Raw genomic sequence first — 17,775 nt, 5'->3', positions numbered from 1 at the left:
CTTCACTTAGTCTCAGTCAGTGTTTGAACTAGGCTCTGTTCAGTTATGTTAGATTTACTCATGTGTCACTTTGAATATTCACTTTTTTTTGTACTATGTATGTGCCAAGGAATGCAACAAAATATGCTGATTTTCAAGTATGTAGGAAAACACTTGCATATCAGATTAGTTTTGGATAATGACCAGAGACAATGTGCCCTACAATGTGATAAAACTACTACTTTGGGGTAATTTGTCTGAGGGTGGAACCACCAATAATTATGAAATAATGTTTTTGCATTTTTTTTGGCTGTCCTCTCACAATTAATTAATTAATTCTTTCATTCATTCATTCATTGTCTATAATGATGTATCCAGTATCCAGGTCCAGAGCCCACTCTGAATCACACGGTGCAAGACAGGAACACACCCTACAGGGGGTGCCAGTCCTTCGCAGGGCTCTCTTGTTTTATTCATTCATTCATTCATTCATTGTCTGTAACCCTTATCAAGTTCAGGGTCGCGGTGGGTCCGGAGACTACCCGGAATCATTGGGCACAAGACGGGGACACACCCTGGAGGGGGCGCCAGTCCTTCACAGGGCAACACACACACTCATACATTCACTCACACCTACGGACACTTTTCAGTCGCCAATCCACTTACCAATGTGTGTGACCATAGGAGGAAACCGGAGCACCCGGAGCAGGACTTGAACCCACAACCTCCAGGTCCCTGGAGCTGTGTGACTGCGACACTAACCTGCTGCACCATTGCACAATTAAACCTTCTCTTGTTTTAATTTAATTAAATGAATGAATTAAATGGACTTACAACATACATATGTTTTATTCTAGTTCTTGTATAGGTGTGTGCTACTTATAGTACTATTCATAATGCTTTTTATTGTTATAACTAAAGGAGTTAAGGTGCTCAGTTGATTTTGGATCATACAGCATTACTTTGATTTGTTGTTTCTGGTATGGAAATTAATTATATAACTTATAGTTGATGATACACTCTCAGTAAGACAGGTATGGTAGATGTACATTATTGGTCACTAAAGGTACAAACAGTGTAAACAGTGTACCTTTGAGTTTAAAAGTCCAGTTGTGTTCCCTAAAGGTACATTCCATTCTCTTCGCCAGAAGGAGGGGTGAATATTTGTAAGTTTTCATTTTATAACTGTGTCAATTAAAAACATAATATGTAATGGAGGTGTTATGGGGCATATGAAATCAATATGATTTTAAAATCTACAATTATAATAATGGGGCGGCACAGTGGCTCAGGACCCACCATGACCCTGAACTGGATAAGCTGTTACAGACAATGAATGAATGAATGAATGAATGATATTAGAATAAGGTACAATTATGTTCCCTAATTAAAGGTACAAATACGTATCCTTGAGGGTACCACCACAGAGACAGCAAAAAGGACCCCCAGAGTGACATCTTTCTGACATTGTACCTATATAAAGGACATTCCCATTTCATATGTTTTGACACATTGTATTGTCTTGGATTTCTAAAGTGTATTTTGGGTAATAAACTTTCCTAAGTGTATTACATGAAACATTTGGTTATGTGATGCCTGTCCGACATGTAAGTGATATTTTTTTTAAGCTGTAACATACTCAGAGTATATGTATATGTATATATATGTGTACAGTTGGGCAACACTTTACTGTAGGTCATTATTCAAAAGCTTTATGACATCCACCCATGCCTTTCATGACAACAAGCATTAAACATTTATAGCTGTTTATTACAACAAATGTCAGATGCCAAAAAGGCTGCTGTAGTCAGTGTCTACATTCAGTATGTTCTGACATCTGATGGGTTACTTAGATGTCATATAGCTTAATAAATGATGACCTAGAATAAGGTGTCACTCATAGATGCACTGTTGCTTGGTGGGCCCTCACTGTGAAACAGTATTCTCTCTCATTTACGTTTCCTGACAGAAATAGAGATTACGAACTTAATTCACATTTAATTTACTTTTTTCTTCAAGATATTAATTCAAGAGCTCTATTTAATGATATATAGAGAAGGATTTTTTTTGTAGATTATGTTCAGGTTGTTCAAATAAACATTTATTCAGAGACATTGATTGTTAATATCTTTTCATTCAAAAACAAGTTTGCTTCAAGTAAATTTAGTATCATCTTTTTATAATAAGCTTATACATTTAAAACCTATACATACATTCCAATTATGATCATGTATAATGAGCATAAAAACAATTCAAAACACAATGTTTCTAATCTAACAATTATGAGTTTCTCTACATTCTACATACTACGTTTTATATTAAAAAGATGAAAATTAACAGACCTAGACTGATATGAGATGGATGAGGCTGTATGTACGAACTCCAGATAATTTAAGATCAGTGCAGTATTCTTTAAAAGTCTTGGGATCAAAGCTTGGGCTAAGATTGACATCACTGTTCAGTTTTATTTCATGAGATAGTAGATCAGTTATACAAAAATGCCCTGCTGTTGACCACATAGTGGTCAGTGTAACCCTTTTTAAGTTCTAAGTAGTTCAGCTGTACTTGTCCTTAGGCAAAAGTGATGAACCCATCCAGTCACATCAAACCACTAAAGGACCTAGGTCGCTGAGGCATAGATTAACATAGATTCAATTTCTCTTCTTTTGTCTTGCTCCGCTTATTTCCTGTGGCTCAGAGATACACTGGAAACCAATTAACATGCCCACAATAGAAAAACCTGGAAAATAATCGCAAGAGAAAGTCATGCACTCTCACAAGACACCCTGGATGAACTTATAACAATGCAATGGAAGCATAATCTTGCAAGATGCATGAAGTGTTTTAAACTTTAAAGGCTTACATTTTTAAGTCCTCTCCACTAATGTATTTGTCTGTCTGCAAAACCCATTGTCCAGGTGTGAAACTGGTGATATGTTCAGCCAAATAATGACATGTCTGTGTATTTTGTGAAAGATTTAAACTGACCAGCTTCTCAAACATTTTGTTCAAACATGAGACATTTGACCACCACACATTCAATTTTTTTTCTTCGAATTTTAAGCTTTCACTGTTTATACAGGAAGGAAACATATTATAAAAATCTAGTTCACAGATCTAGTATCATTATAAGTTTCAGAGTTTCCAGAGAAATCTCTATATGCAAAGGACAAGGCCCAAAACCTGTATTAGCTGGCTACGGTCTTTAAGACGTAAAAATTGAAAATTATTGAATGGGCTCAGAGACACTTTAAAAACCACTGTCTGTGAACATAGCTTTTTTTGGGTGAAAATTTGCAAAAAACACCTCAACCTTTAAAATATTGTCTTTGCAATGTTTTAAATTAAATATAGGTTTTAAATGATTTATACATCACTGCATTTTGCACACTGTCCCAAATTTTCTGGAATGGTGTTGTATATCTATCTAGTCACCACTTTCCTATATGAAGCCTGACCAACTTACCTGCCACAAAGAGAGGAGCCATGACTCCAATGGTAAGAGGAGCTGTTTTATAGATAAAGGCCTCAGATAGGAAGTGGCCAAGAGCCAAAACAAATGTCCATAAAGTGATATGGTAAAGCCTAATATAGGGAGAAAGATATGAGAGTCAAGTACATTGCAGCTATTTACTTTTGTTCCTATTTTTCATAATAAATAAATAATAATAATAATAATAAAGTCAGAAAAAACTATTTGTAAAATCCCTACGTTCTGTTCTGAATATCCATGGCACAGGCACATCGAATTATGGATGACAGTAAGGTCCATATTCCAAAGGTTCTGGCTTGAAGGCCATTTACTGGGGGAGGAAAGGCAATATGCATTACAATCAGTGATTGAATGTCAGTATAATTACACTTTCACTGAGTTGAAAAATAGTACATGTCAATAATCATAATTGCAAGAAATAAGTTATTACTTTTAAAATACATTTTTTATGTATTAATATCAAGTTATTTAAGTTTCAAAACCATCCTGTTGGGAATGCACAGCTTTTATGATGTCAGAAAACCAACACATTTACATATAATTATCTAAAGAGCATTAAAATATTACTTAAAGATTTTAGACCACATTATGAACATCATTCATAATCAGAACATAGATTTTATTTCCATTGTCTATTTCTTTGATATTTCTCTCTTTTCATAACCTCACTGACTTTATGTCTGCCCTTTGTGTTCTTAAAATAATGATAATATTATGATGTTTAAGAGGAAGAAGGAAGTAATTCATTCATTCATTGTCTGTAGCCCTTATCCAATTCAGGGTCGTGGTGGGTCCGGAGCCTACTTGGAATCACTGGGAGCAAGGCAGGAACACATCCTGGAGGGGGCGCCAGTGCTTCACAGGGTGTCACACACTCACACATTCACTCACACAATCACACATTCACTTACACAATCACACATTCACAATCGATAATCACCTACCAATGTGTGTTTTTGGACCATGGGAGGAAACCGGAGCACCCGGAGGAAACCCGCATGGACACAGGGAGAATACACCAAATTCCTCACTGACAAGTCACCTGGAGCGGGACTCGAACCCACAACCTCCCTGGAACTGTGTGACTGCAACATTACCTGCTGCTCCACAGTGTCGCCCATAAGGAAGGACTATTGTTTGATAAAACAAGTCCCCCACTTGTCATCAATTAAACCCCTAAAGCTCCTCTCTTTTCAAGTCTTTTTACTGAAGAGTATCTATAATGTTTTAGCATAAACCAAAATTTTAGAATACAGCAAAGAAGTGTTGATAATCCTTTAGGGATATCTTTAGTTAGTCTGTCTATCTATCTATCTATCTATCTATCTATCTATTTGGCCCATTACTGAATATAGCTATTAAAAAAACCCAACAATATATTTTGGCTCTAACTGCAGTTTTTGAATGAGACTGACAACTCTGTTGCATTATTATTATTATTATTATTATTATTATTTATATATGTATTATTATTATCTGCTGAAATTATCGTATTACTGTGAGGTTACAGTAGCACTCACCATAATCAGGTGTTCCTGTGTAAAGTTTCTCAGAGAGAAAGCTGTGGTCTCTGAAGCTCTGGACTGTGTTTCCCAAAGCAATAACAGACACCATCACCAACCAGCTGCGCAGTACATTGAGAAAACGACTCATGTTCACTGAGATCACCAGCAGAAGACCCTCAGCAAAGAAAACGTTCAGACAAAGCACCCGTTCAGATTCCAGTTCACACCTGAAAGGGCAAAATATGATATATTAACAATTCCACTTCTCTAATCTCCTGGTCATGTGTACTTCAATGCAGACCCGCACCTGTGGTGATCTACAAACCACAGAGAGCTCCAGAGATCTGCTCTCACAGTGATTTAATGTGCTAGTCATTAGGCCTCATTTCTTACTGTTCGAGGGCCCAGATCTTTAGATGTATTTAATTATCTCAAGACATTCTCCTAACCTCCGTTTAAACGTGTACCTTTAATATGCATGAGAGCCGGGCGCTCAGTTCCCTCCCTTCACTTGAGTGAGCACTTGCAGCAAAACATTTCAGACACGTCCTTAGTGTAGGTCACAGTACAGACACAATATCGGACCAATTACAAACTGGTGACGATTGTCGGACCACTCCATAATTGGACTGTTTAAAACCCGTGGTATAGACCCCGCCCAGTTGGACCCATTCCACCAATCACAGACGAATGAGAACATCTGACGAGAACCACACGAGCTCCAGCTCTGGAGAAACACAGCGCGTAGCTCTGACTTTCACTGTGGTAGATACCGTAGTCATAATATGAGAATATCTTTAACATAAGAAAAGACCTTTCCTCTATGAGACTAAAGAACATGGAACTATTGTTTAAAAATATAAAAATTGTAAAGCTAAAGATACTTTGTTTCACCGATCATCAAAGCCACATTCACGTTTCTTCAATCATTGTTTGTTTAATCAGCTCTACTTTCCATGTAGGTGCACTTCGTAGTTTTAGTCCATTTGTTGCCTTACACACTTTGTTAGCCCTTTCACTCTGTTCATTAAAGGGGATGTCTACGACTCAAAAAAACTCAAAAAATGCAGTTAGCCATTTCCTGGATTTTGGAGATACTGCCACATTAAGTAAGAGAGAGACAGACCAAGACACTATATATTTTTTACCCATTTACAGACACTGTAGCTTTGTATATACTTCAAGAACACAGACAGACTTGACAGACAGACTTGAGAGCTTGCAAATGGTGAGAAAACACTAAGAATTTTAAAAAAGTGTTTTGTTGATTAAAATCGTGAACACTGCCTTTAATAGTCAGAGGACAACCACAGAGCAAGAATTATATGGATTGTGGGTTTGTTTTTTTCTTTCATTCTTGTAATCTGAGAAATGTAATCTAGGCACATCTCTTCAAGACGTGGATGTCAACATTTGAGCCATATTCATTACAATTATAGGGGCATGATTTTCAACTTAGCTAGAATATTTCTCACATAAAAACCTAAATCTGTTTGAGCTCTGAGAATGAACTGTTTTCTTGTGTGTGTGCATGACACGTTCATAAAAAGCGTTTGTATTTGAATGAATAATATTTGATTGGTTAATGCCTCACAGTTCCTTAGATGTGTTGGCAGATATACTGTAATCCACTGTCAGCATAAAAAATGAGTCCCTTTAGCTCACATACCATGTGAAACAAAAACTCAACATTTTGTTAAAATGATTATTTGTTCTTCTGATATTAAAATTAGGTATGAATGGATGGCACCTCAAATATATTTTTGGAACTGTATATTTTTAAACTGGAACTTAACAGTGAAAATATTTAGATGAAGACAGGTTTAAATTTAAAGACCCCTTTAGTGAAATGTTTTAACCTGTTAAATTGTCCATGTAACGTTGTTTTATTTGCTGTACAATATATCATGTCCTAAGAATGCAATGGGTGTACATTTTGACTTAGTGTTCCCAAGACTCCTGGGTTCAAATTGCCAAGATTTCTTACATCATAAACCACATGAACGAATCACATCAACGTTATTCTTTTGAGCTGCAGGTGAGTGGAATCGGGATGAGTGGAGAAAGAAAAAGGTGGGGTATTGCATATCCATAGAACCGTATGAATGAATGTTCAGATGTCGAGCTACATGGACGAAACGATTTTAGGGAAATTTCTTTTGAATTCAATGAGCAGGGATGAGATGTTTAATAGAAGAACGGATAGTTTAACCAGGAAGTTGGAAACCTTTACAGACCCTCTGCGCGGTGAACTCTGCATTATCGCCACTGAGCATGCGCAGATGTGTTGTCGCTACCGTTGGTTGTTATAGTTACAGCGGTGAGAGAAGAATGTCTGGTGAAGCTGAGTTAACATCACTTTCCTCCTGAGACTCTGTGATTTTTCTCGAGCGGCTGTATTTAGAGCCGTTCACCTCTTCATTAAAGACGAACCTGCTCTCCTGAATAAAAAAGGTAAATATTACCTGTGTTTGCACCCTTAGCTTGCGATGCTAAGCTAACCTTGGTTAACTCCAGCGCTCAGTCCAGCTTTAGATAAAGCTGTTTAAAGCCCTTTAGTCCGGAGTGCCGAGTTGTTGTTATACAATATCGCATTTGGGTTAACATAATTCCATAGTTCACGTTACCAGTAGAGGCATGTCTATAGATGATCTGCATTAATGTTGTCTGTTTTCAGATAATTGACGGTTTAGAGTGTACCATGGCTCTGATATTAATGGAAATGGCTTAAGTCATGTATCGTTTTCCTACGTTAAATCATGTATCTAACGTTATTCTGAGTTAAATCATAGTGCAGCATGCATACTTTTATTGACTACATTAGTTGTAAATATTTATAACAGATTAGCTATATGAGTTAAAGGTAGCCTCGTCCTATGTTCATAAACCAAGCCATATACTTAATTATTATATTGATTTAAAGACAAAATCCTTCAAATTGTTGCCATTACTGTTGTGGCATAAAATGGAATAATTAAAAAATATGTCAATTATGTTTTACTATGATGTTATGATGTATGTGTTAAATGATGCGAGTCCAAACAGTATATGCTATCTGTATGTTAGCTCCTCTATTCTTTCAGATTGCCAGAGGACATTATCTTATTTCAGACTGGGATGGGTGTAACCTGCGTTGACGTATCTTTTAATGCTTTGAGTCATGCATCTTTATGTACTGCATTCTGTGGTTTGCTTCTTTTTAACCTTTATTTAGAAAGAAGCTGAATAGGATTCACACGCAAAGACAATATTTGCATCACTAGAAGTCATTATCTTCATTAAACATCCGTTTGTTTTTGGAAGGTACTTTCAAACTGGAGATGTATGTGGTCATAGCCACTTTTAGCTGACACCTAGCAGAACGTCTCCAACGCTAGCGGAAATGCCAACTGTAACCCGGGATAAAGAGGATTCTGAGACTCCATCAGAAGATGAGCTGGAGTAAGTGGTTGTGCATCTTGGCTTCAAAATGATCTCTTTAGATTTCTTTGTGCACTCTGATTAGAAACTTAACAGCATAATGTTGACTGTTATTGATATATTCTTAATGTGACATTAGGTAACATGAATAAGTAATGCTGTGGTATTTTTAGAGATAAGCTAAGAACTACTCTTGGTCTGATTTAAATAGACACTGTCTGGTGCAGACACTCCTAAAATGTCAGAGTGCTGTTTTACAATGCTGTTTAATCAGTGGTTAAAGTTGTGAATTCTCCTGGATTTTAGCAGATAGTTATTGGAGACCATGCTACAAAATATGAATGTCAGTGTGGAACAGTGCTGACAAAACTATAAGTTCTTGTCTTTGCAAAATATCTTAACATTTAAAATGCGTCATTTTTTTTATACACAGACATGTCTCCTGAATTAGCGTTTTAACTGAAATTTGATCACCTATGACTTGTCCTTTTTTCCTTTATTATTTCCTCATTACTCTTAAGTGAAAATTCCGGTGGTGTTCTACAGTCAAAGCTGTCAGTAATCCTTTTAAAATTCAATATACTTGTAAATGTTCTGACGATCAGTAAATAATAGCTAAGCGTTTATAAAGATCACCATCTTATATGGCATAATTGAAGGTTGCGACATGTATCTTGTTTTTCTTGATATTGTTCATCTGAGATAACCTGGATTTTGACGGCTTGTTAGTTTGCTTCTATTAGAGATTTGCGGTACTTGATGTATCTTTCATGTATTCATTGCAAGCAAGGCACTGAATGTTTTTCTTTTGACTGGCCTGGATAGATAAGCATAAATAGACATTGCTACCACCTGTTTGTACATTTCTCTGTTATGGGGTTTGCTTATCACCACTGTCATTTCTAATATAGCATAGCGTTAACATGCCATCTTATTACTACCACGGGTTGAATTTGTAGAATTTGTAGATATAGTTTATAGTTTATACTTCACATAGACATGCTGTGATTTCACACACTTCTGTGCATTATTAGTAAATACTAAATATTCATATACTGAATTTCTGCATGACTGATATCTAGGAATCCCCACATTCAACAGACATTATATATTGTCTCTTTCTTCTTATCCTTACACTTGTAGAAGTCATCCCTGCATTGCCTGGAGTGGTGTCAGTAGGAAGATCCCTATATTGCTGTTCCATGCTGAAGCCATTGTGTTGAAAGATGGAAAATGTTGCTCGATTGGAGGTATTAAGGCAGTTAGGACACAACAGCTTCCATCTGTTTAAAGTTATAAATCCTGTGGTAGGGGGATGAAACTGTAACTGTAAAATGTGAGTTGCACATTTTTACATCACACGCACATATCACCTGTCACTTGATATGGCCCTGGGAAGTTCTTTTGGAGTGCAATTAGCCTATGCTAGTACATCATTATGTTTTTACTAAAATGTTCTTCTGTTTCATTGCTGTCCGTTACTGAATATTTGATGCTTGAATCCTTGATATTGTAACTAATTTTTGTTTCTCTTTGCAGAAAGACATAACTTAGGTTTCAAAATTGTGAGGACAGAGAGCCGACTTGTGCGTGGCATTCTTGTAAATCATGGATTCCATGAGGTAGATTAAAACACACTTAAAGCACATGGACAGTAATTGCTGTTCAAATTGTTCTAATATTCATGGTGTTCAATATTTTAAGTACTGCTATTTTACATATGTAATGTTCACTGTTGAATGATATTATATATTAACCACAAAACAAAACACTGCCTTGTGGCAGCTGTATGATCTAACTTGTCTACAGCCTTTTAGCTATAGTCAGCATGACTCAAACTGTTATTTGGTTCCTGATTTACTCATCTGACGTTTAAATATAAGTTTGTATTGTCATTTAGATATAAACACTAACTGCAAATCTTAAAATACATATATTTATTTAAATTTAATATTAATTCATACTTACATTGAGACCTAAAGATACTGATTCTGGATAAGCAGGGAAGTGCTACTATTCTGTAGGACTAACATCCATGAAATACAATACAGTAAAAGAGTCTTTGTTCCCCCAAACTGACACAGTCGATGTCAAAGCTTAGGAATGCAAAGTAACTGGCCTCCAAAATTGCTAATCCTGATTCACAAGGGAGTGCTTGCACTATTATCACGCAATCTGAGTACTTACTATTAATGCCCATTTTATTTCACTTCAGTACTGCTGGACTTCCCCTAAAATCATCATCAAAGGCAGGGCTAGTATCTACCACAGCAACGCTTTAGCCAAGGTTTAATAAACTTCTATTGCTAACATCTGGGTTTCTCATAGCCAGTACGGATGGCTATGCCAAATCTGCCTCCACAAAGAGAGCAAGAGAGAGTGAGGCAGGGTGAAGGGAGGGCCACAGATTGGAGTAGTTTGACTGTGTTATAGAAAGGTCAGTGTTTCAGCTGGGAAAATGAAGTACTGTATAACAGAAGATAAGTTATTTTAGGGCATTTGGTTTGATTTAAATGTCATTTATTAAGCAAGGATGTGAGAGAAGCTTTAAAAATATTCATGAAAATCAAATTTGGAAAATGTCTTAAACTGTTCTGTTAGTCTAAAAAAATGTATGATTTTTTAAATTTTATTTATTTATTTATTTTTATTTTGTATTGGCATTTATCCTTCATGTTCTTGTCTCTGTTTAGGTGCACCCGAATAGTAATGAGTTTAACCTCATGTGGACAGGCTCCCACCTTAAGACTTACCTGCTCCGCACTTTTCAGGATTTTCAAAAAGTGAACCATTTCCCCAGGTTTGTGTTTGTTTGTTTGTTTGTTTTTTATGGCACACTAGCTTAAAGAACTAGTAGAGCCCCGTTTTAATTTCTTGTTGCTGAGAGCAAAATATGAAAATGTCACACTGACTCACTTACAACAAACTCATAATATCCATAACAACTAATGCCATGCCAGTCAATCAAGAAAACATGGAACATTAATAATGATTTAAAATATCGTATTTACTTGGTGCTTTTCCATGTGCTCAGGTGACTCGCTGACTCGCTGTGTGGACATAGATTGTAGTAATTCTCTGTCTGTGTGAAAGCAGTGCTGCAAGAGCATGAGTGAGCACAGTTTCCCGGCATGAGAGAGCTCTCCACACCGGCACAAATGAGTACAGTTCACTGGTGTGAGGGAGCTCTACTCACTGGTGCATTGGGGGGAAAAAAAACAGATGTTCTGCCTTGCCCGGTATTCAATCCCTTTGGGGAGGGCAAAACAAATGTGGGGAGGGCCCAAGTTTACACAGGGCAGTGCTATCTATCATCCAAAGTTTGAAAACGTGCTCTTGAAGGAGCAAAATAGAGCAGTGTGTGTCTGCTTACTCTTTTCAGGATGCCTTAACTCTACATCTTTACATTGAAATTAGTCATTTAATGGTATGTAAACATGTAAAATCTTGAATAATGCACATTTTAATAATTAATTTAAGATTAATTTGTTTGAAGATACTCATTTTAATACAGTACAATAGATCCAATCTGCCATGAAAGATACATGTAGCTGCCGTGATGTTACAAGAGTTGATATTCGAACCCTGTTAGATGTTGACCTCACATGGTCACTTATGACTTATGATTATGTTGTATGTTGACAGGTCATATGAGCTGACACGGAAAGATCGGCTCTACAAAAACATTCAGAAGATGCAGCAAACACATGGTTTTCAAAACGTCCACATTGTGCCCCAGACATTTGTGCTTCCTGCTGAATACCAAGAATTCTGCAGTGAGTATGCCCCTATCCTCCCGCCCCCCAAAATAAGCTTTGCTAACAAATTTAAAGGCTCTGCACTTATTTATTCTTCCACTGTTTTTTATTTATTTATTTATTTTTTATCCTCATTTAAACGGAAGGCCACTTCTGCAAGGATAAGGGCCCATGGATCATCAAACCTGTGGCATCCTCCAGAGGCAGGGGCATTTACTTGGTCAACAGTGTAAGTGAAAACCCTGCAGCTGAGCCTAAGAATGCATTTACAGTAATTGTGGTGCCTTGAGATTTCAGTTCAAATGTACTCACCTTTAGTAATTTATAATACAGTCACAAATATTTAAACAATCACAGATGGCCAAACTGTCAATATTATAATTATTTTATAATTTATGCTCTATGTAATTTTATATATTTTAATGTACATATTTTTAATACATTTGGAAGGCTTATCTGAACTCTTGTATTAACTGTATTTGGGTCTGTTGATAAGAAAGCTGTAGTGACTGCTACAGCTTAATTTTGTGGCACTAACTGAGTTAAACTTGTCACATTACAATAAAATTCTAAATTGCTTATATCTAAAATGACAATAAAAATGATTTATAAAAGATTTAAAATTATTTAACAAAAATTAGAATGTGTGCTCCCCTCTCTGTCAGTGAATAAGTCAGTACCTGTTTGGTTTTGTGATAATCAGGACCAGCTGACTATATAGTGAAGTGGTTCCAGAAAAAAATAAATAAATAAAAAAAGTGTGTCCTAGACAGTGCACCTTGGAGTAAATCACACATCAAGGAATCCTCTTTTGGCTGAGTTTCTGATGATTTTCAACCTTGACCATAGTATGAAGCACCACCCTTCACTCCTGAAAAGGTGGAAAGAATGTTGCTGATATTTGGAAATGCAATTGGTTAATTTTTTTCCTGCTTATGCTTTCTGTGAACTGGTGCCAGATCTGAAGTTGGTAGCAGCAAATACCTCCATCTGAAACAAATTTTAGACAGAAGAAAACTACTTGTTTTGACTAAGTGGATTACAGATAGGAGAATTGGGAGTGTGACTGAAGAGACAGAGAATTGATGATAATGAAAAATGGTCTTGCCCTAAAAATATAATTATTGCTTGTATTTTTGACTCCTTCAGCCAAGTCAGATTCCACTAGAGGAAAATATACTGGTGTCAAGATACATCAGCAATCCATTACTAATAGATGGTGAGTACGTAGTAAAACACCAAAGAAAGTTGGAATATATTATATATATATTATGTATTGCATAGTGACACTATGTATTTTTTATGCAGATTTTAAATTTGATGTACGTTTGTATGTGCTGGTTACCTCTTATGATCCAATCATCATCTATGTTTATGAAGAGGGGCTTGCTAGGTGAGGACATTTCTTTCTTTCTTTTTCTCTCTCGCTCTTTCTCTCTCTCGCTCGCTCGATCTTGCACTCTCTCTCCCTCTCTCTAAAGTATGGTTCCAGATCGTGGAAAAATATTTCACCTGGCACAAAGATTTGTTTGGGGCTGACCTCATTTGCATGTTAGACAGATGTCATTTTTTAAGAGAGCTGACTCCACCATAATCCATAAAATGTGCACATTAAGTTTCTGTCGTAATGCATCATGAAGCATAAACTAGTCTTGTTAGCAGAGACACCACTAGATGGCAGCAGGAACATTTCTTGTAAATTTGGACACCCGTAGTAAGTCCATAAAGCTTTCCATTGTCTCATTTTTGGATGAAAAATATCAGGATTAATGACTGTAGGTTTTCCTAAAACAGATAAAGATTACTGTGTTGTGAAGTTGTAAAATGTGGACCATTTTTGCTGTTTCGTTTTAGAATTGTGTGGAAAAAAAAGAAACAGATTGTTTTCTACGAGTTTTACAAACACATTTGTATTTACAGGTTGAGTAATTAAATACGACTAAAGCCATCTTTGATCATTTGTGTCTCTCTAAACGCAATCGTCCATCTATCTGTTTTATGCTAAAATATACAGTAAGTAAAGGCCTCGTATAACTCCTCCGCTCTTGGATTTCTGATTGTGTAATACAGATGTCACATCACCATCTGTCCAACTCACTGTGGAAATAAAACTGTGGGAACTGCATATATATTGGCTAGGTGTGGCTTGGGGAGAATTAGGGGTCAGACTGACTGGGATAAAACATAAAACGGCTGGCCTGTCGCTGTTGGCCTTGGCACAAGTATGGCCTTCACAGAGTGACACTCAAGTTTATTTTCACCATGCACCATTATTAACTGTCTGTAATAAATCCTGGCAGAATTCCGAATCCAACTTTTATCTTTGACATTCCAGTGGCTTTGCAGGCATTCAGGTGCTCCTGATGCCAAGGAATTCTCATTATTCCACATGTGGTGTCCACCCTGTGAAGTACAGCACTATTGTACACTGAGATGGAAGATTCCTGCTTTGTGGGAGAAAATAATGCTAATAATTATGTTTGAAGTCATGGTATTGGACTTTTTTATTATTATTATTTTTAAATCAGGCATTTGCTCACCTATGAAAAAGTCTCACCTATGGTTTGTCAGTATACTGATGCCTGAGGCTAAAATGTTTGTTGCAAACATAGCACGTGATTAATGCTGTATGTTAATTTTTTAGGCTTTCTGTAGGGTCAGTCTTTAGAATATTTAGACAGACCTATTCAAATATTGGAACTCTTTGTTCACCGCTGTTATAATGGTAACGTAAAGTCATTAAAAGGAAATCAACGTATGCAAAATGCACGTCATGTACGGTATTGAGACACTTCTTGTTTATGGTGTTTTAAGTAATCAAATAAAAAAACTCCTCCTGCCAAGACCCAAAAGATGCATGCTGCAGTATATCATGTTCATACAGTCTTTTGTCTCCTTGGTTGACTGAACTGTAGATTTGCCACTGTGAAATACGATCATGCTGTGAAGAACATCAAAAACCAGTTTATGCACCTTACCAACTACAGTGTAAACAAGAAGAGCAGTGACTATGTAAGGTAAAACCTAATGTAACTCCAGCATTTCATGGGTTGTTTTTTTGTTTGTTTGTTTGTTTCCAATGGAGTTGTTCATTTGCACAGCCATATTTTAGATTATCCAGTAACATGCATCAATATCATAAAGCTGTCAATCAATAATGAATGGCAAAATCTTCTTATATTCTAAGACTTCTTTCCTCACATTGTTTTTATTCTAGCATTAAAAGTAGTCTAGGTTTTGAAGAAATACATAATTGGAGCTATGCATCTTACTGTCACAAGTTGCTTATTTGTTGTATGTGGACTCCATATCGTCTCGAGGGGGGCTGGGGTGGCGTAGGAGGCTTGATGTAGTAGAAATAGATGAATGTGACACTAATTGGAAAAGATTTTAGCTGTCATGAAAAACAGTTAAATCATCATTCACTATTGTTCCCTGTTCCCAAACAGAGAAGGAATGCATCCTCAGATGTGAGATAATCCCCTTGTTTGCTAATCATGTCAACATTGTTGCACTGTGCTCATTTCTCAGTGCTCTTTTGGCAAAGCCAGACACTGTGGGCCTTTTCTTCCTTTTCAGCTGCGATGACCCTGAAGTAGAGGATTATGGGAACAAATGGAGCATGAGTGCAATGCTGAGGTATTTGAGACAGGAGGGAAAGGACACCACATGTGAGTGTCCTGTTACTGTCACATTCACCTGTTGATTAGTGTATTGCTTGAAGGGAATGTGTATAAAATAATGTATGCTATTCTAATAAGATGTATAAAATAAAATTCATATTTGCACCAGGTTTGTTTTGTGGTTCAGCATTAATAGACATTTAAACACAGTATGGTTAAATTCGATGAATTACAAAATCATTCAAAATGAATTTATTTTGATCATTTTTTTGTATGGGGCGGCACGGTGCCGCAGCAGTTAGTGTCTCAGTCACACAGCTCCAGGGACCTGGAGGTTGTGTGTTCAAGTCCTGCTCCGGGTGACTGTCTGTGAGGAGTGTGGTGTGTTCTTCCCGTGTCTGTGTGGGTTTCCTCCGGGTGACTGTCTGTGAGGAGTGTGGTGTGTTCTCCCCGTGTCTGCGTGGGTTTCCTCTGGGTGACTGTCTGTGAGGAGTGTGGTGTGTTCTCCCCGTGTCTGCGTGGGTTTCCTCCGGGTGACTGTCTGTGAGGAGTGTGGTGTGTTCTCCCTGTGTCTGCGTGGGTTTCCTCCGGGTGACTGTCTTGTGAGGAGTGTGGTGTGTTCTCCCCGTGTCTGCGTGGGTTTCCTCCGGGTGACTGTCTGTGAGGAGTGTGGTGTGTTCTCCCCGTGTCTGCGTGGCTTTCCTCCGGGTGACTGTCTTGTGAGGAGTGTGGTGTGTTCTCCCCGTGTCTGCGTGGGTTTCCTCCGGGTGACTGTCTGTGAGGAGTGTGGTGTCTTCTCCCTGTGTCTGTGTGGGTTTCCTCCAGGGTGTGTTCACGCCTTGTGCTCAGTGATTCCGGGTAGGCTCCGAACCCACCGCAACCCTAAATTGAAAAAGCGTTTACAGATAATGAATGAATTGTTAGTATGTTAGATGCTATTGCTGTATAATAGAAACAAATAAGAACCACTTAATAAAACCAGGCACGTATGAATTAATTTTTTCTATCTGTGACTGAATAGCATTGTTTCTTATTCTGTGTCAGTGCTGATGGGTCAGATAGAGGACCTGATCATTAAAGCTGTGCTGAGTGCAGAGATACAGATTGCTACAGCCTGCAAGATGTTTGTACCTCACAGGAACAACTGCTTTGGTAAGCTTTGTATTTTACACTCATATTGCTGTGGCCATAGAAACAGTAAAGACAAATGCTTATGTACAAATCACATTTCCAGAAAATGTAAAATGCAGTAAAAACAAATATCTGGAAGTTTTCTGGAAGCTTTATTTAACTGACTAAAGCACAATGAAAAGATTTTCAATGTTTTCATTGAGCAACTTGATTGCATTTAGAGTTTGACACCTTAAACACACTCCAAAACGTTTGGGACAGAGCAATGTTTACCATGGTGTTACATTAACTCTCCTTTTAATTATACTGTTTAATAATTTTGAAAATAAGCATACCGTTGTTAAAGTTATACAAGTGGAGTTTTTGTGTTTTATTGTTTGATAAAAGACTTCAGCTACTCAACTGTCCATTGTTGCCTGATTCTTCTCTTCTTGATGCGCAATAGGAGAAAGATCTGGACATCAAGCACATGAACATGACAAACCAGGATAAGATGCTATGTTGGCAGCTGCATATGTCTCACTAAAAACCCATTGTTTGCCTTCACGTCAGTGGAAACATGTATCTCCTACAAATAGTAACTTTACAGGAGAAAGAATATACCATTTTTTTAAATTCAATGGAATTTTGGAGCATTTCATGATGAATGCCGTTGTGTCCAAATGACTTAGTAAACTAAAAAGCCACAAAAATTAACATAGACAATTTGCAAGTCACCCATGCCATGGTCACTGATGCACTGCTGTTAGCTTTTGCAAAGTCTGGAGGAACCCTTTTTGCTGTCAACATTATCACAAAGCACAACATCCATTTAAAAAAAAGAACAATAATGAAAACAAGCTGAAACGCGGATGCCTCTGACAATA

The 17,775-nt window shown here is 37.1% G+C and overlaps 2 protein-coding genes across 7 annotated transcripts in view; one reads left to right on the top strand and one right to left on the bottom strand.

Annotated features, from left to right (window-relative positions):
- Positions 1-2,230: 2,230 nt before the first annotated feature.
- Positions 2,231-13,620, bottom strand: erg28 (ergosterol biosynthesis 28 homolog). 4 transcript variants are annotated; one of them, XM_066667194.1, is made up of 5 exons: positions 13,501-13,620; positions 4,993-5,204; positions 3,692-3,782; positions 3,446-3,564; positions 2,231-2,719 (listed from the first exon to the last, which is right to left on the bottom strand). In XM_066667194.1, exons 2-5 carry the CDS (start codon positions 5,123-5,125, stop codon positions 2,631-2,633), a joined length of 432 nt encoding a protein of 143 aa, XP_066523291.1. In that variant the 5' UTR covers positions 5,126-5,204; positions 13,501-13,620; the 3' UTR covers positions 2,231-2,630. The 4 variants fall into 4 exon arrangements, with proteins under 4 accessions (XP_066523291.1, XP_066523265.1, XP_066523282.1 ...); XM_066667168.1 differs by lacking the exon at positions 13,501-13,620 and adding an exon at positions 5,445-5,576; XM_066667185.1 differs by lacking the exon at positions 13,501-13,620 and adding an exon at positions 5,371-5,457.
- The window catches only part of ttll5 (tubulin tyrosine ligase-like family, member 5), a 64,007-nt gene continuing 53,526 nt past the window's right edge, over positions 7,295-17,775 (top strand). For all 3 annotated transcript variants that reach the window (XR_010802127.1, XM_066667142.1, XM_066667154.1), the window contains exons 1-12: positions 7,295-7,431; positions 8,281-8,418; positions 9,541-9,647; positions 9,937-10,019; positions 11,091-11,197; positions 12,043-12,173; positions 12,302-12,384; positions 13,305-13,374; positions 13,464-13,548; positions 15,071-15,172; positions 15,735-15,826; positions 16,823-16,930. Coding sequence is in view for 2 of the 3 variants with exons in the window: in XM_066667142.1 (XP_066523239.1) it covers positions 8,360-8,418; positions 9,541-9,647; positions 9,937-10,019; positions 11,091-11,197; positions 12,043-12,173; positions 12,302-12,384; positions 13,305-13,374; positions 13,464-13,548; positions 15,071-15,172; positions 15,735-15,826; positions 16,823-16,930 (1,027 nt within the window). In the remaining variant the exon portion in view is untranslated. The remainder of the gene's footprint in view (positions 7,432-8,280; positions 8,419-9,540; positions 9,648-9,936; positions 10,020-11,090; positions 11,198-12,042; positions 12,174-12,301; positions 12,385-13,304; positions 13,375-13,463; positions 13,549-15,070; positions 15,173-15,734; positions 15,827-16,822; positions 16,931-17,775) is intronic.

Source organism: Hoplias malabaricus, chromosome 1 (genome assembly GCF_029633855.1).
Source record: "Hoplias malabaricus isolate fHopMal1 chromosome 1, fHopMal1.hap1, whole genome shotgun sequence".
Lineage (NCBI taxonomy): Eukaryota > Metazoa > Chordata > Actinopteri > Characiformes > Erythrinidae > Hoplias > Hoplias malabaricus.
This window is presented reverse-complemented; position numbering and strand designations above follow the sequence as displayed.